Source organism: Galleria mellonella, unplaced genomic scaffold (genome assembly GCF_026898425.1).
Source record: "Galleria mellonella isolate WM207_F2 unplaced genomic scaffold, CSIRO_AGI_GalMel_v1 utg874, whole genome shotgun sequence".
NCBI classification, from domain to species: domain Eukaryota; kingdom Metazoa; phylum Arthropoda; class Insecta; order Lepidoptera; family Pyralidae; genus Galleria; species Galleria mellonella.
The window spans coordinates 174,206-193,268 of NW_026442167.1; the positions used below are offsets into that span (position 1 = coordinate 174,206).

The 19,063-nt window shown below is 39.3% G+C and overlaps 1 protein-coding gene across 1 annotated transcript in view; it reads right to left on the minus strand.

Moving 5' to 3' along the window:
* The window catches only part of LOC116412758 (uncharacterized), a 49,767-nt gene that overhangs the window by 15,979 nt on the left and 14,725 nt on the right, over window positions 1-19,063 (minus strand). Inside the window, exons 14-29 of the mRNA XM_052902165.1 lie at window positions 16,699-16,852; window positions 15,087-15,315; window positions 13,635-13,765; window positions 13,153-13,281; window positions 12,540-12,696; window positions 10,679-10,861; window positions 10,160-10,305; window positions 7,984-8,400; window positions 7,169-7,262; window positions 5,693-5,901; window positions 4,417-4,530; window positions 3,247-3,391; window positions 2,616-2,668; window positions 1,752-1,838; window positions 1,382-1,520; window positions 295-489 (exon numbers count right to left, since the gene is read on the minus strand). Of these exons, the coding sequence (XP_052758125.1) occupies window positions 295-489; window positions 1,382-1,520; window positions 1,752-1,838; window positions 2,616-2,668; window positions 3,247-3,391; window positions 4,417-4,530; window positions 5,693-5,901; window positions 7,169-7,262; window positions 7,984-8,400; window positions 10,160-10,305; window positions 10,679-10,861; window positions 12,540-12,696; window positions 13,153-13,281; window positions 13,635-13,765; window positions 15,087-15,315; window positions 16,699-16,852 (2,582 nt within the window). The remainder of the gene's footprint in view (window positions 1-294; window positions 490-1,381; window positions 1,521-1,751; window positions 1,839-2,615; window positions 2,669-3,246; window positions 3,392-4,416; window positions 4,531-5,692; window positions 5,902-7,168; window positions 7,263-7,983; window positions 8,401-10,159; window positions 10,306-10,678; window positions 10,862-12,539; window positions 12,697-13,152; window positions 13,282-13,634; window positions 13,766-15,086; window positions 15,316-16,698; window positions 16,853-19,063) is intronic.

The following is a 19,063-nucleotide window of genomic DNA, read 5'->3' on the forward strand; positions in this document are numbered from 1 at the left end:
CTGCGCTAACGTATACGCTGGCGAGAGACCAGTGAAGGGTGATAGGTGAGAATGAATAGGGAGATCTGTTAACTCATCGTGATAAATACACCTGGAATACAGCAGGATGGTTTCCAGGCGGAATCACGTGGAGGTCGACCTGACAGAATATATTGCTAGCAATAGGACTAGTAATCTACATTAGTAACAATCCCTTTCCTCCCGGAGAGAGGTATGTATGTGTGTGTACCTTTTTTATTTATTTTTTTCTATACTATTTGGTTTCGCGATTGGGGAATGAGTATGTGTGTGTACCTTGGAGAGGTAGCTGAAGGCGACGTGGTCGGGCAGCGCGGCGCTCAGCAGGGCGGCGTACACGCGCGGCCAGGCGGCGGCCGGCAGGCGGCGCGGCTCCAGCACCGCGCCCACCAGCGACCTCTGCAGCGCGCCGCCGCCGGCCCACCGACTCACTAGTGCCGCTACTGCCGCGCCGTCGCCGCACACCCACTTCTAGAGTTGCATTTATTTTTTTTAATAGACAAGCAGTTGATTATCTTTTTGAACAATGTATATTTGTATATACATATATATATACATATATATATATATATATATATATATATATATATATATATATATATATATATATATATATATATATATATATATATATATAATAATGAGTAGGGATTATATTTATATTATTATATGTATAACATCTCTCATATTTAGAACTAACAAAATTTTTCATCGTGCCTTCCACCAAATTGTTTATAATTACTCCCGTCCATCCAAAGGTTGCCTGCAAGAGATCACTCTTAGCGATAAGGTCGCCCATTGTTTTCTCATTGTGATTATTTCTTGTAATTATTTATATTTATAATAAGTTTACTATTGTAATCTTTTGGAGGAAACAATAAAGAGTATCTATCTATCTATTATGCTGTAACGGTGCGTTCTTATCTCGACTCGATATCTAGATAAAATATGAAATGAGACAAGGTAAGAGTTGAGCTGTAACATATTATACCAGATCGAGGAATATGGGATCTACTCAACGGCGATTATGATGCCCGATTCACACGATAGCGACTTGGGTTGCCTACGATTTTCTGGTGATTTTATAATTTGCATCATATCCTTACACTATACATAGCCACTTTCTTTAATGCCTCTAGTGTTGTGGGTGATCATGGGCGCGTTTGCCCCCTGTGTTGTAAAAAATATCTTATTATAAACTATCATTCTACTATGAATATTAGCATAGGTGTAGGGTAATTTCGACTAAATTTTCTGATCCTTCGAGCCGGATGCGAGTCAGCGATTTTTGTGCGATTGGCATATGTGCTATTGAAGTGACGGCAGTATGAGAAGCGAGCGTGGAGTGTCGGCGGCGGCGGACCTGCGCGAGCAGCTGCACGTGCGCGAGCAGCGCGTCGCGCGCCGGCGCGCACGCGTGCACCGCGCCCGCGCCGCCCGCGCCGCCCGCGCCGCCCGCCCTCTCCACCGCGCGCCGCGCCGTCTCCGCGCTGCGCACAGCCCTGCGCAGGCACCACTCGTATTTATAACCGACTTTAAAAATAAGGAAATTATCAATTCAGCTGACATTTTTTTTAATGTCTGTTAACTCATAATTCTGTCAGTTGTGAACCGATTTGGAAAATTAATATTTTATCTGAAAGAATATACTTACAAATTGGTCCCATAAAATTTTTATAAAAATTTGAGAAGACGTTATTTTTGTATTGTAGAGCAAAGTACTAGTTAGATACCTGGCGAGCGCTAGAAGCGCGACAGCCGCCTGAACGGCGACTCGCGACGGTCGCATCAGCCGCCGCACCGCTGCCCGTGCACTCGCTCTGTGAACAACAATTATAAAATTACCACAATGAGTGTTTACTCGACGACGCTTCAATAATACAGAGAAATCCCAAAGGAAATAAAATTATTAATCTACTACAAGACGAACGTGTAATAAGGTCACAATTACCACATAATACCAAAATCACCTAAATTTTATCAACGCCATCTGTTACTGCATAATCTATGGTTGCTGAAAGGAGCGTGAAGTGTGAAGCAAATTGCGACGACCCACTAATCAGCAGCCACATTCACGTCATTCGTTACAATTGAATTGCTTTTTATATACCGTCACCTCTTCATTTTCATATATACATTCAAAATATTGTAAATTCATATAGTTTAGTTTCAATATTAAAAATCATAATTTCAACAACAATTCGTTAACTGCCAATCCAGTAAAATTAAATTATACCCAAGGCAAGGGCAAACCAACACACACATGCCCAAATACCATCTATTGATTAAGTATAGTACTATATAAATCTATTGGAAGATTAAACAATGAGATTTAATCAAATATGTAAATTTATGTAAATTTGGATGTGTTCTATTTCACTTCTAACATTCCCCAGACTCGGTTTTTAGCGTTTTTTTGTCTTTTTTCTATGTACAAATATACAACCTCAACAGTTTTATTATATGTATAGATAATGATGCCAGTAGTTAAATTTGTAACTAATACATTTTTGTGTATAAATATGATTACTTATATTATAGATTATTATAAATATTATGCCAAAGCATTTATTCTTGTGGCAATAGACAACGGTTACCTGTTCTCTCTGATACTATTTTCGGCTCCAGTTGATCTACACCATTCTTGAACCTGGAATATTTTTAATGTTTACAATTATTTGAAATTAGAACTCTAATAACATATGAGATAGAAGAAAAAAAAAAACAGTTAAAGTCTATTATTTTCGCATCTCTTTTCGGAGCTTGTTTGCACGATTACATTGCCAATATTGGACGGATTTAGACAACTCATTTTGTAAAAATTTTAATTTAGAAGTAGGACATCTTTGTTTATAAGTTCTTTGCTTTATAACAGTTTTAAATTCAATAATTAAATAGGTAGCTTCAATCATGACATAATAAATATGAGAACAAAGCGGGAGTAAAGCCAATTGATAAAATAAAATAAATTTTACTTATAAACACAAAATATTGTGTTTTAAATCTACTCATACATATTTTCATTCGAATGTGTACGTTTACATCTGACGGTGTATTGGTTGTGTGTGGGTGTGCGTAGGTATGTATGCGTGTATACGTATATGTGTGTTTACAACACGATTGAAGCCAATTTTTGTGGAGTAAAATCTATTATTTTTTCTCTTTTTTTTTTTTATTAATTGGCTTGACATAAGTAGCCATGACGTCGGTAGGTAGCGGTGGACTGACGTCGGGGACGAGCACGAGCGGCTGGCAGCGGTGCGGGCAGGCCTTCCTCTGCGGCGGCAGCGCGCGCGGCACGCGCAGCTGGCGCACCAGCTCCAGCAGGCGCGCGTCCAGCGACGCCACGCGCGACACCGAGCTCGACCACTCGCTGGGGAACACGCACATCGTACACCAACATATCGTAGTTTGCTAACTCGCAGCTAGTTTACAATCCAAAGAACCTTTACTATTATTCAAACTATAGAAGCTTCTCTACCAATTGTGTTTGGGAGTGAGCCTCTCCCAATGGGTTACTGGGCTAACTTAGTTTACAGACAAAAGAATCTTTTATATTGTGTTCTAAATATCGTTATATAAATATGTGTGTAATGAATTATATATATATATATATATATATATATATATATATATATATATATATATATATATATATATATAGGATAATATATATAGGATTTTATTGCCGGTGTTCTTGTAAGCACTTGACATAACTGTATATAACTTTTTTTATACAACTCAGAATGGCAAACAAGCTGACGGCCCACCTGATCGAAAGTGGTAACCGTCGCCTATAGACATAAACAGTACCATGGATATAACAGAGTATACTGTTTCGCTTATGATACCCCCCATGCGTTGCCATTCCTGAGGAGTCAGGTGTTATTCCTCTGTACCCTGTAAATTCATGTCATATCCCATCCTTCAAACCGAAACAGCCATGCAAACACAACTGCTTCACGGTTGAAACACGAATGGGACAGAGGTACCCAAACAAACGACTTTTATACAAAGTCTCCCTCTGGTAGAAACTGAATGAAGATCTTCAAATTAGTTGAGTATTCTCAACAGAAATGTATATAAGTCAATCTAATTTTTCTTATTGTTAAAGAGATAGCGCGCGCCCTAGCGATAAGTCCGCCTTTTGTACCTTTATGTGTATATTTCAATGTGTATTTATATTACTGTATTTCACTTGAATTATTCATTTGTCATTGTATATTTTTATTAATGGTGCAATAAAGAGTTAAATAAATAAAAAAATAATAATAAATAAATAAATAAATAAATATATTATGTAAACATATTGTATATTAATATGTTGAACAACTTATGATGCTGACGGTACTAATTTATCGATGGTAACAATGCGGGCAACATGGTCGCGCCACTCACCGTGCGAACTGCTCGATGTCATTGATGCACTTGTCCATGTGCGCGAGCAGCGAGCGCGCGTCTGTGTACGACAAGTCGCCCACTGGCGATTTCAGTGTTGGCACCCTTGATCTGCTACATAGGATTATTTTATTTTGATTTATTTATGGTAACAAACATTCACTTATTAAATAATACAATATACATTACAGTTTTACAACAATAGACCTTATAGTGCCAATAACAGTTTTTTAAATATAGAGTTTTTATTCATGAAGAGCCACGGCCAACACGCTCGAAATTTAATAACAAATCCAAAGCAACTAATATACATAAGTACCAAAGATGAAAAAAAAAGGAGCGCCAATTTAATTTAAACACATGTTTTTGAATAAATTTATTCTTCAAAATATAAAAGGATTCATAAAAGAGATCTAATTCATAAAATTTTTTGTTGAAAGTGTTGTGGAACGGTAAAGAAAAACAATAATTATATATTTTATTGTTAAATGTTTCATAAGCACACATTTTACTTTAATGCAATAACTTAGTAAATTTTTGTGTAATTTAGTCGAGAAAGCTCGACTAATTAGGCTCGCGCTCGCATCACGGCTGCCGTATAATAATAATAATAATAATTTTGCTGCCGTAGGTTTAAAACCAGCGATGTTATTAATTAAAGTTAGTAGCAAATATATCCATTCCAGTAAAGACGCGTGACCCTAAATTGATATTCAAAAGTGAACCTTAACTCAATAAACATATAGATTATTTTTTATGTTATGCTGATATATGCAGCTAAAGACGCGGGAAACTTTTTTAATATTAATATTAAACACTCGTATTTATACATAGTACTTTATGAATTCTTCATCGTATTCCTTGTTTACGTGCCTTGTTTTAGGAACATGTCACATGCACTGTGTCAAATAGTAAAATTTAACTGTTCATTTTATACTTTCTACACGACTCTATAGTTTGAACGTTTTGAATACTTCATTTCATCAGAAAACCATTATTAACGATCTTTTGTATTTCTTCAAAGGAAAGTTTTCGGTTTGAAGGGTGGGATATGGCGTGAATTTACTGGGTACAGAGGAATAACACCCGAGTCCTCAGGAATGGCAATGCATGGGGGGTATCATGGGCGAAACAGTACACTCTGTTATGTCCATGGTACTGCTCATGTCTATAGGCGATGGTTACCACTTTTCATTAGGTGGGCCGTCAGCTTGTTTGCCATTCTAAATTGTACAAAAAAAAACAGAATCGAAAAGAATAATGATGTTGATATAACCTTTTGTCGGAAAATTCTTTTATCTCGAGGATGGTGGCGACGGCTGTCTCGAAGGCGGTGGGCTCTGGCGAGTGCGAAGCTTGTTCACCAGCGCGCGGGGGTCGCGGGGGCCGCGGGGGCCGCGGGGGCAGCGGCAGCGGGTCAGCCCCCGCGACCACTGCCGTCGCTCGCACGCGGGACAAGCACGACTGCCATGCTGCTGACAAAGCCTGCGCCAGACAATACAGTTCCATGCATGAAACCAGTTGAGAAGGGAAGGGGAGAGGTTTTTTAAGTCCGACTTGACCCACTGAAACTGCGCAGAGATGTTGCATCTCTGTGCATCTTCTTCAGAATTTATCATGGGGAGTGTTCTGAGGAATTGTTCGGATTAATACCTGCTGCTGATTTTCACCACCGTACAACCCGCCACAAACTAAAGTTTCATCCCAATTATCTGGACGAGTGACGGTCTTCCACCGTGCGTTTTTCAAGGCACTTTCTTCCACGCACAACCATTCTTTGGAATCAACTTCCAGCAGCAGTATTTCCGAACCGATACGACAACATAACCTTCAAGAAAAGAGTATATTCCTTTTTAAAAAGCCGGCAGCACACCTGCAATGCCATTGGTGTTGTGGGTGATCATGGGCGGCGGTAGTCACTTACTATCAGGTGAGCCGCATGCTCGTTTGCCCCCTGTATTGTAAAAAAAAAATGGAATGGTTGCCACGCCTGCGCAACCGGCATACGCCAGCGAGGTACCAGTGAGAGATGATAAATAGGATTGAAAGCAGGTTCGTGATGATGTCTTCCAGATGGAGCCGCATGCAGGTCGACCTGATTGCTAGAAATGGGGCTGTTACTTTCTACTACTAATAATAATTTTCCTCCCGGAATGGGAAGGTTAGTAACGGAGATTAATAGCCGCCACTGGTAAATATTTATTTATTCATTAATTAGTACATCTATGTGTACAATGCGGACTTAATACTAAAAGCATTCTCTCCCAGTCAATCTTAGGGAAGTATCAGAATACTCTCATCAGAATCAGTAATTCTTGGTAGACTTGTCACAATAAGCAAACTTTTCTGACTTTACCATCAACTGTCATCTTCAAGTGGTGTTGCGGCCTCTTTGACCGGTTTTATCGCTGGCCGCTAAAACATTCTACAATTAAAACTGACAGCTTGGGACAAAACAAAAGGACTTGGAAAAAAGACCGAAAAGAAGACGGACATAATTTTGATGACAAATTTGCCTTTTAATTTTAATACATTTTGACGACAAATTCGGACCCTCTGACCTAAAAAGCGGTCCACCGACCTTTCAAGTGGTTCTCTGCCAGCCTGAACTAATACCACACCATTTCCATCCATTAAAAAAATACAGGTTTCGTAATATTTTCATGTAATGTTTCGTGAAAATTACATGCAACTAGTTTCAAAGTATTGGAAGTAGTTGTATACTGGGTAACTGTAAAGGAATGTGGTGTACCTGTTGTGGTATGTAGCGCGAGAGGTCGGTGCGTTGCGGCGTACCGCTCGTATGCAACCCCTCGTCCAACCACCGCGAGTAGTCGCGGAGCAGCCTGCACGTAATAATAATAATTTATATTCTTTTGAAGTAATTTAAGCAGAGTAATTATGTTTATATTTAAACACTACTCATATTTGTATATTTATTAATATTTTTAAATTATAAAATGTATTAGAGGCGACATATTATTTTGCTTACAATTACCAGACACCGACCAGAGAGCATCACTCTATATATGATTACGTCAAACATAGACTAATAAAGTTGCCATATTAAGAAATGTGTGGATTGCTTTCTCAACAATTTATCTGCTCCAAATGTGGTCTGTACAAATGATCTTAAATGATAACAGAGCTACACCCTTCGCCTTATTTAAAGGCATGCAAATTTTGTCTCAGTACATGCTAGTACTTGTTAGTGGTTTACATTTTTAAAGTTAATATTCTTAGTAAGTAAAGCAGTTGTGTTTGCATGGCTGTGTTTCGGTTTGAAGGGTGGGATATGACGTGAATTTACTGGGTACAGAGGAATAACATCTAAGTCCTCAGGAATGGCAACGCATGGGGAGTATCATGGACGAAACAGTATACTCTGTTATGTCCATGGTACCGCTCATGTCTATAGGCGACGGTTACCACTTTCCATCAGGTGGCCCGCCACTTCGTTTGCCATTCTAAGTTGTATAAAAAAAAAGTCCATTGAAAATAAAGAAGGAACTCTGTGACGTCACAACAACTTTTACACAAGTAACCTTTTTTAAACTAAATACTCACTTCTCAGCACAGACATGGTAATTCAGCAGATCGGTCCTGTCCTCGTCAACATCTGGACTGGTTGCATTTTGCACTTCCTCATCTCCCGTCCTCTCCTCCTCCTCATCTTCAAGGTCATCCTCGCTCTCAGTGTCGCTCGTATCGCTGTCTGCTTCCTCCGTGAAATCGGTGATCGTTAAACCGGGAGGCAGGTCACTATCGATTGCACTACTTGTCTTGACTCGTTTCGTTTCATTCGAACATAGTTGTTTACCTTCAGTCTCGCTATTCGGAGTAGTGCACGTACTGCTGAGTGATTTCACTTCATTCTGATGGTATGTTATAGTCTCTTGTAGTCGTTTTTTAATGTTTGTGAGCATTCGAGACTTCACTATTCCGTTGAAGAACAACGGCCCTATTGGTGACGTGGATTCGTGCCTGTTGCATAAATAATACAATTCAATTTAATATGTACATTCAATTCTCAAAGAGGGTTGACGTCAGGCAGGTGGCCGGTTGTAAAACTAAAAGCCAAATCCTTTTCTAATATGGATAAAATCATATTACGCCGACCACAAATGATTGGGACAAGGGTAGGAAGATGATGATGTACATTCAAGATAATAATGATCTATACCAGCCTTTCCCAAATTGGGTGATAATGCCCCCTTGTGGGCGCTGCAGGCCTAAGGAAGGGGGGGGGGGGGGAAGGGCGGTGTTAGACACAGAAAAAAATAGGTGATTTGTTGATATTGAAATAATAGTGGTTTTTAAGTAGGTGAAAAAATGGGGGCGTTAAAAAATTATTTATTCTCAAAGTGGGCAGTAGACAAAATAAGTTTGGGAACCCCTGTTCTATACTTTGGCCGTGTGGTCTCGATATTGAATAGACTACCCCCTCCTTTCCCGTGAGTGTCGTATGGGGCGACTAAGAGATCTTAATAGTAGAGTTAATTCTGCCCGCGCTAACGGTATACACTGGCGGGGTACCAGTGAGGGATGAAAGGTAACGATGAAGCAGGTCTGTTAGTCCATCGTGACGAATTCAACAATAAATCAATCACCATGGTTACCAGGGGGAACCGCGTAGGGTTGCCCTGATATGGTATATTGTTAACAAATGGGGTTGTTAATTAAGTACTAACAATCCCTTCTCCCGTCCGGTAACGATATTATCCATTCCTTTTTTTTTAACGTCTGGAAAATGCTTTATGCAGACCCATACACCTTGTGGGGGCTGAATGGGTACTGTAGGAATCCTCCCGTAAGGTGGGAGTGTACCCACCAAAAACCAGACGATATACCCTCGAGGTGCCATATGTCGGAGACATGGGTTCGCTTTCGCACTCACCACATCTCCGACGGCAGCGACCCGCCCCCTGATGGTAAGAGCAGGTCTCCTCTCTCAAGATAGGGTGGCTCATCTTATCCCTAGGGGGATGCGCCGGTATATTAGCACATCCCCCAGGGATATTTATTGCCCATTCCTGTTCTATACGTACTATTACATTTTATTAGGCAGCACAGTAAATCTTTTTATCACAAATTGTTTAGCATCTATTTATATCTGATACAATATTATATGCGTGTGTATGTATATATATATATATATATATATATATATATATATATATATATATATATATATATATATATGTGTATGTGTGTGTGTGTGTGTGTGTATGTATTTTGCATATATAAAAACCGATCAATTGTATCATTACGCAAATGTGAAAACGATTCATGGCTTAACATAGATATAAATTTGATTATGTATCGACTGTAATTCAGCTGTACGTTTTCAAAAAAATAAATAAGTAAGTAAGTAAAAGTGAAAAACTATTATTTAAAAATGCTTAAATCTAAGTTTACTTTAACAAAAACATCTCACTCCTCACTACCAAGCTTAAGGCCATATGAACACATCAATTAGAGGCGTATACAGCTCTCACAGATAAGCGTCAATGTAACAATTATAATTACCAAGTAACAATTATACAATTAGAGAAGACCTAATTACCAATCCATATTATTAATAAGCCACTAAAGAATTACCAAAGATGTCGATATCATGATTCCGGTTTAAATGGTGGATGATCATAATCCTGGTTTATATATATATATATATTTTTAATAGTCTTTTTAAGGTTACGGTATGATTTTGATATTGAACAAGAGAGAATGGTGTAGTACTGACTGGCTGCAGGGCGGGCGCTGCAAGTAGACGTGCATGAAGAGTCCCCACAGCATGAGGTGCGCCGGGTGCTGCAGCGACGCCGCCAGCGCGCATGAGCCCGCGCGGTACACCACTAGTTCATCCGATGGTACGTTCGCGCCGATTTGCTGAGAACAATAATAAAAATCGGTCAAACTACTTAAGGGGGGGGGGGATTAATATTATTATAGGTTTTTTTTTAATTTTTGGATATGTATTCTTTTATATTTTTTCACTGTGTATCTATGTCTGTTGTTGTTTGTATGCTGTAAGTAATGCAAATGAATTATCTATTTATCTATCTAATTAATTCCTCGCTATTCTAGATCGCCTGGAAGGAGATCGCTATTTAGCAATAAGGCTGCCTTTTGTCACTTCCTTCTTTCTGATCTTTCTGCTGCTATTCATTCATTTTAATCTACACATCTAAGCTGGAGGTAGCACATAAAAAGAAAATACAGTGGCTACAGATTGCAGCGGCTCACGGCGTGTGGCGAGTACCTGCAGTGCGTTGTCCACGTGTGCCTTGAGGCCGGCGGCCCGCTGGGCGTGCAGCGCGTCCAGCAGCCGCGGCAGCAGCGTGCGCTGCTCCTGCGCCTGCGCGGCTCGCAGCAAGCACTCGCACGCCAGCGGCGCCACCGACGCCGTGCGGTACCATGCGCCCAGCTGCTCCCGCGTACACTCCTAATAAAAGTCACGGACATATTCATTGAGAGGAGTCTTTGAATAAGTAGACTCACCTGGGTGTTTTTGTTAGGATTAGCAGACGTTGGGTAGGAGTTTTGTTTAATAAATGAAAATAAAATGTAATCTTTCGGAGAAAACAATAAAGAGTATCTATAGAATTGTAAGGCCACCTGTGCTTTCGGCATACTGTGGCAGGGCACCAATGACGGATGATAGGTGAGGATTAAAATTCATTATCTAATATATTATATATATTCTTGTGTCGCGGTGTTTGTTACCAAACTCCTCCGAAACGGCTTTACCGATTTTTATGAAATTTTATGTGCATATCGGGTAGGTCTGAGAATCGGCCAACATCTATTTTTCATATAGATAGACAGATAATTTATTTGCATTACTTACTTACAGCACACAAATTACAACATACATATACAAAAAAAAATATCCCTCAATGATAAGGGTGACTCACCCCTAATTTTTGTATTTTTTGACAAATTTTTTTATTTTTATTTTTTTATGATTAAGCATTGAAAAATACATACAAATTCAAATTTTCACGCTTTTATGATCAACCCCTGTTTTTTATTCGAGATTTTTATATGCCGCAATAGGGTTGAAAGATGGCAATCGAATATAATAATTGTAGTACGAAAAAATTATATATATATGTCTCGAAATAATGTATATGGTAAAACAACGTTTGCCGAGTCAGCTAATATTTATATATAATGTAAAACCCATACATATGAAACCTAGTTTTTTTTATCTACTAAGTCTATGTATAATTATTTCAATATGTTACAATAATTACGTCACATCTTCACTACATCTGCCCTTAATACGCTTTCTGTTTTTACCTAATTGTTAGTTGGTAGAGAATGCTATATGACATTAGGCTTGTCACTTGTATAAAGTTTTATTATGCAATAAAAAATAAACAGATAAATAAAGTGAAAACAGGTTAGCTCATCGTAACGAATTTAATGAATTAACCACGTTAGTTTCCAGGGGAATCGCGTGAAGGACAACCCGATACGATAAATTGCTAGTAATAGCAATGTTAATCTAAGGAAGTACTGTGTACATTTGTGAAAGAACCAGTGACTGTTGATATTGGATGTGCCTCTTTTTCTGTAAATGTGTCAGTACATTTACAGAAAAAAGTTCTAGAATGGAGACCACATGTGGTCAAGTACTCATCTTCCTATTCTTATCCCAACCATTTGGGGTCGGCGTAATATGATTTTATCCATATTACAAAAAGATTTGGTTTTTAGTTTTACGACCGGCCACCTACCTGATGTCAACCCTCTTTGGGAATGCATTTGTTGGTGGTTTCCGTCACTTACGGTATGGAGGAAGGGATTGAGGAAAAAAGGAAGGAAATGCGTAAATTGGTGAATGAGAGGAATAAGGGACTTATGTGGGAAAGGAAAGGGGTGGCACACTGCAGTTACGGAAAAGACTGGTACACTGCAGCGGCTCGGGAGGCCGGGGTCGCATTCCCGTATGCCCTTATTCTAGAATCGGACAGATTTCTAGAGAACACCCCTGAAGGTCAAGTACTGTGTGGTTTAAAACTAGATGGCAAACGATCGTGTAAGGCAGCGCATGCGAGTGGGGAGGTGTGCGGTGTGCGGTGTGCGGTGTGCGGTGTGCGGTGTGCGGTGGTGACCTGCAGCAGGGCGGCGGCGTGCGCGTGCGCGCGCGGCCAGTCGCGGGCGGCGAGCAGCGCGGCGTCGACGAGCGGGCCGCCGGCCGCCGCCAGCCGCGGCCGCCACGCCGCCTGCAGCCAGCACTGCAGCAGCGCGCCCCGCGGGAACGAGCCGCATCTGTGCATCCGCATCCGCATCCGCTAAGTATCCACTAACCTACACTGCGTACAGTATTGCCGCTCACTGCAATCTGACCTCGTCCCTCCCCAACACTCGTCAGCGCTCAAAGTCTATTCTATGCACCGAAATTTAAAATTACATATACTGTTTAAAAATATTAAAAATATTAAAATATAGTTCTTTTGGACTCTTATGATAGAATATATTACCAACGAAATATTAAGTCTCATTTACTTTTCCGATTTTGGCCGATTTCGGTAAATGAGTCCGAAAATTCGGAATGTTATTTCATGGTAGATTCTCAGGTTCTATTCTTGTTTTGTTCGATTGAACGGTCCCTCAGTCATGAGATTCTTATTATTTCTTGTGCACGTGAATGTGGCAACCCATCTATAATACCACCATGTGTATTTCCTAACATAATTATAAAAAAAAAAAACTGCGCAGTCTTACTGTGGCTCTTCGAGTTGCGCCAACATCAGTCGCATGAGGAGCTGGAAGCCACTGGCGCCACCTAGTCCCAGCGCACGCAGCATTAGCGTCGGGCCGGAGTTCAGTAGTGTGGTGAACACATCCGTGAACCTGCAATAGTTGTATACTTTCTAAATACCTAATAAAAATCACTGCAAAATAAAAAAAAAAACACTATAGTCAGATATAGTTGTTGATTCATTAAGTTGTAAATATATTGTTAGCATTACATTAAAAGAGCAAAATATCAAAGAGAAAGACAAATAGGAATAAACTCCTTCTTGTACATACTTCATAAACTCTTTTCCGTGTTAAATAGACATGCCACTACCAGACACCGCTATAAACCTGTTAAACTCGACTTATTAATTTCACTCATTCAAAATAAACCTCCATGTAGCAATGGAGAAACCATAATACCCCCCCCCCCCCCGTAGTATTCGATACGAGGTAGTTGTACTGACGTGTGCGCGTGCTTGATGGACTCGGGCGAGTGCGATAGCGCGAGCAGCAGCGCGGCCAGGCAGTGCACCGCGTCCGCCGCCCGCCCGCCCGCCACCAGCGCCCGCAGCGCCGCCGCGCCGCGCGAGCAGATCTGCGGGCCAGCACGAGTATCATGGCCACTACGCACCCAGCAGCGGGCACGACGCTTGACCGCAGTGTTTTATGTGTGTGGAGGTACACCATAAACCCTCAAGAATAGTAGCGCGTGAAAGGTACCACGTTAATAATACTATAAACACTATGGAGCCATGGTTCTCGCCCTGCTGCACCTAATTGACTATTTTATAACTTTTTAATTATAATAGATGTGTGTATATATGCGTATATATGTATATATATGTATGTATATATGTGTATATGTGTGTATATATATGTATGTATGTATATGTGTGTATATATATGTATGTATGTATATGTGTGTATATATATGTATGTATGTATATGTGTATATATATATATATATATATATATATATATATATATATATATATATATATATATATATATAAACCGATCAATTGTGTCATTATGTATAATTTTAATTATGTATTGACTGTAATTCAGCTGTACGTTTTCCAAAAAATAAATATCTATGCTCATACATGTAGTGCAATAAAATTGTTGATTTACTAAGAAATTTAATAATTGTTAATTTACCACTGCACGTACTAGGTCAATGTATCACCCCGCCAGTTTTGTATTAATTTCCTATATGTATGTACTAGATGTAATGTAACTTGTACCTAGCCAATAATGATTTTGCATGCTTTAGATTATCTGGCGAACATTTGTACTTCACTATAAATCAATATCTGTAAAAACAATGTTCTAGCAAATCAATCTATCTATCTATATTTGTATTTAATACTTGTTAATTTTGTCAGTTATAACCGAGCCAATAGAAACTCTTGACATAGTATATATCCTGCGTCACATATCCAATGTGATAAAGGCACATAATTAAAATAATAGTACATTACTGCAGCAGCCAGCAACTGAGGCAATAAGTTTAATGCCTCAGTTAAAACGCTAAATTTAAGTTCAATGACGAATAACGAACAATAATAATTTTTCACGCGCCATAATGTTCCTTTGTTTTTTTTTTTTTCAATAAACAGCTTTCTATTTGCAAGACAGTTCGAAATTTAAATAAAACCTTATATTAGTTACCTCCTTGGTAGCCATGTTTCGAAGTAAAAGGTTATTCCATTTTTAAATTACAGGACAGATATGAGTTTACATAGTAATTTATCTGGCCGCAAAACACGACAGATATGGATTTTCATACAACTTTTGCCGGCCGCTGCCCGCATGTATCTTGGCCAGTACAGCAATTTTGATTTATCTCGAAGAAGATTATCAAAATAATTATCACATTTTCAAGCATGTTTGAGAAAAAGATGTTGACTTACCAGCGGTATGGAGTGTCCCCACGAGCTGGAGAGCAGGGCGTAGGCGGTGGCCAAGAGGTCGCCGGGCGCCGGCTCGGGCTCGGGCTCGGGCGCGGCCAGCGGCAGCGCCCACAGCGCGCGGTGCGGCCGCAGCCGCCGCACCACGCGCCACGCGCCCTCCGCACCCGGCGCCGCCCAGCACCAGCACACCCACGACCCGATCGTCAGCTGCACGTCCAGGGACACCCCGCTGCACAGGGGGAAAAGGACTATGACTAAATGGGGTTTTTAAAGGATAATTATGGAATAGTAACCCCACCTGCGCTAACGGTATACACTGGCGGGGCATCAGTGAGGAATGATAGATGAGAATAAAAAAAAAAATAGGTCAGTTAGCCCATCGTGATCAATACACTTGGAATTCAGCACGATGGTTTCCAGGAGGGACCACGGGGAGGTCGCCTGGTTGGGTATATTGCTAGCAATAGGGCTTAGTCTCTATTACTAACAATCCCTTCCCCCCAAGTAATAGGGTTTGACAGCCCTATTACTGGCAATATACATTATCAGATCGATCTCCCCGTGATTCCCCTTGGAAACTATCGTGACTAATTCTTGTTGAATTCATCACGATGGGATAACTGACCTACTTTATCCTCACTTATCATCACTCACTAGTACCCCGCCAGTGTATACCGATAGCGCAAGGGGGGGTTACCATTCCATTATCACCCATTAAAAAAAACCTATTGTGCAACACGTATTTATAAAATATTAACAAGTATACCGACGGGTTTTTAATTATGGATGAAAATGGTATGGTAACCCCGCCTGTGCTAACAGGATACGCTGGCGGAGCACCAGTGAAGGGTGATAGATGAGAATGAAAACAGGCCAGTTAGCCCATCATGATGAATTCATCAGGAATTAACCATTATAGTTTCCAGGGAGAACCGCGAGGAGGTCGACCTGGTTGGGTATATTGCTAGCAATAGGATTTTCAGTCTTCATTACTAATAATCGCTTTCCACCCTATACCGACTGGTTGAACCCATAACTTTTATAGAATTCTATTTTTATATACACAGAAATGTTCTATTCCATATTACTCGTGTATCTTCTGGTTCCCCTGGCTAGGGAATAGGCCACCCTTTATTTTCCCGTAGGTGTCGTAAAAGGCGAAAAATATAATATCAGCGAGAGACTAAGAGAACAAGCAATTTTTATGACTCATAGACTGTTTTAATATGTATTGTATTGATGGAAAGCCACATTTTAGTCAAGTATTTACATTTAATTTTTACTTTGTATTTTTTTTTCATTCAATTTTTTTGTTCATTCCTGTTTTTGTTGCTTCATTTGCAGTGCTTTTAGTCTATTTTGTTACCATTTGTCAAATCTATCTATTTACCCTAATATAGCCCTGGTTTTCTTGTAAATAAATATATAAGGAAATTTAATGGTCGAAGAATAAGCAGCAATATCCCTCTTAAAACATCACCAAAGCCTAACTGCGATTGTCAAGCGTGCTTGCCAGCCATGGTAACTACTGGCAAAATCCCCTTAACTTAAGGCAGCGTGTGAAACCATCACTATGGTTTTTAAATATATAAAGCGGAGGGCATGGTCGGACCTGTGTGGCGTGTAGTCGAGGCCCAGCAGCAGCGGCGCCAGCAGCGGCGGGCAGCGGCGCGCCCAGTCGTCGAGCACGGCCCGGGCGTCCCCGTATGTCGGCCGCCACGCCTCCACGTGCAAGTACTGCACGCACCCCGCCTCCACCGGAGATTCTGCCACACATATATACGCACAATAGATCGCCAGCTTCTAATAAAATATAGTGTAGGTTGAAACGTAGCGGGAAGAGTCAACAAAATGAGTACGGCGCGGCAAAACGCAGATATAAGTCATTAGCATAAGTGATACACTATCGTTGACTACAGATCAGATTTTATCAAAAACAACGAAAAATAATTTTGAAAAAAAAAAAATTTTTTTTTTATATAAATGATTGCGCTAATGCATGGTCAGCGTAACGATTGTAGTTTTACGTCCTCTATTTATGGGAAAGATCTATATCAGTCACAGTTGATTGGTTTGGATCAGCAATATCAAAATTTTTTGGTCTCAAGTTAGAAGTCAAAATAGACCAAAAGTTACCTTATCGTCTATAAGTGATTCAATGTTACTATATCTTCAAGCTAGCGTCGCAGGCAACGTACTTTCGCAGGAATAGCTACCAATGCGAGTGTGATGCATCGCATAAAAAAATATGCTATATGTCGTTGCCAATCATCCGTTGATGGAAGATCGGCGCGAGAGTTCTGCAATCGCTACGCCACACAGTGGGAACTCGCCTAAGAAAGCCATCTCATAAATACTTTTTCTAAAACTCTGTGGATATGCATGTATAATACCTCAAATTGTAGCTAAAGAGTTACTCTATCATTATAAGTATGATTCAAATCTATCACTATTCATACTTCATAGAACAGAGCATCTAAAGTCAAGGAATGAAAAAAATACAAAAATAATTATGAAACTTAAATTTCGTTTGGTATAATTTTATAGTATCAAAACAATAGAAGTCATATAGTGTGATACCATTTTAAAATGCTTAGAATGTGTACTTTACTATCAAATAAAAATATATTTAGTTTAGTACAATATTACTTAACCAAAGATCCATATATCGTTATATGTATTATTTTCTTTTCTCAAACTTTCAGTTGGAGATTTGACAGTTGCCGAAGCTTGCCGAAGTTCTGATTTTGGTTTAATTTATTAGGAAATATAATGTAATTTGAGGGCAAAAGATTTTTTTTTGCAGTTTTACTGCGTAATATATTTAAATCTAGTATAATATCATGGTGAGAATGTTTTTTTCTAAGTACGTATATTAAGATTTTTTTCTTTATTTGAGATTCTCTGTCTGGACACTCAAAAAAATACTTTTGTCTCAATTATTACTTTATATTTTATCTTTTACGTTACTTTTAACAAGTATTTCACACAGTATTTAGTTCCCATTTCCATACAGACCTATTCTTTACCGCATAACCACATAATGATGAATTTTTTAAATCAAGTAATTTTGCACACGTCTATATCATTATTAAGTATAAAATAGTGCATTTACATATGAAATATTACAGTTCTTTATAAGCATTTGTCATTTCTAAACAATTGTTAATTACTTATCTCTCCGCAATGAGTGAAGTCTCGTGTACCGGACGCGACTTAAGTCTCTTATTGTTGAAAGTGATACAAATTATAGTGATTATATCTCAAACTATGTACGAAATAATATTACCGAATCTTCAGATGCGAATATAGTAAAAATTATCGCAAGTATTTAGAAGTCCTTCATAACTCAGTTTCGTCAACGCTATACGAAATGTGGTCGAAAGAAAGAACAGTTTTTAAATCAAAAGAGCAATTGGTTTAATGTCATTTTCACTGTAAATCTAGAAAAAACTACATGCGAACCTGAACCTTCTACTTTGACAGAGAAAAGAGGAAGACCTTCTAAAAGATACGATGACAGTTCAGAGAGTACAAAGAAACGGAAAAACAAGGGACTGCTTGATACCTGTGGACTTGATTTCATACTGAACTCATATGTACAGGGTTTAAGGTCACGTGGTGAAGTAGATGAAGCATTCATCGTTGATATTTTACGAGTATGGCCGTCAGAAAAAAAGAGTAAAATACGCAGTAATCTTCTTAATGAACCGGCACATATAACAGCATATTCAAAAGATGAAGATCTTAGCATTTTTGTAGAATTGGATCTGAACAAGGCACAGTATGAAAATATGATGAGTTGTTTGATAGCAAAGAATTGCTTATTGTTTCCATCATACAAGTTGATTCGTGAAGTTACAGAATCTTGCTATCCGCCAAAATCACAAGGTGTTGATTCATTGTGAAAGTGTGATACGTTACTTTTTCTGTCTTGCCTCTTGGGTAACTTTCAGAAGATGCTCAAGAGTCACGGA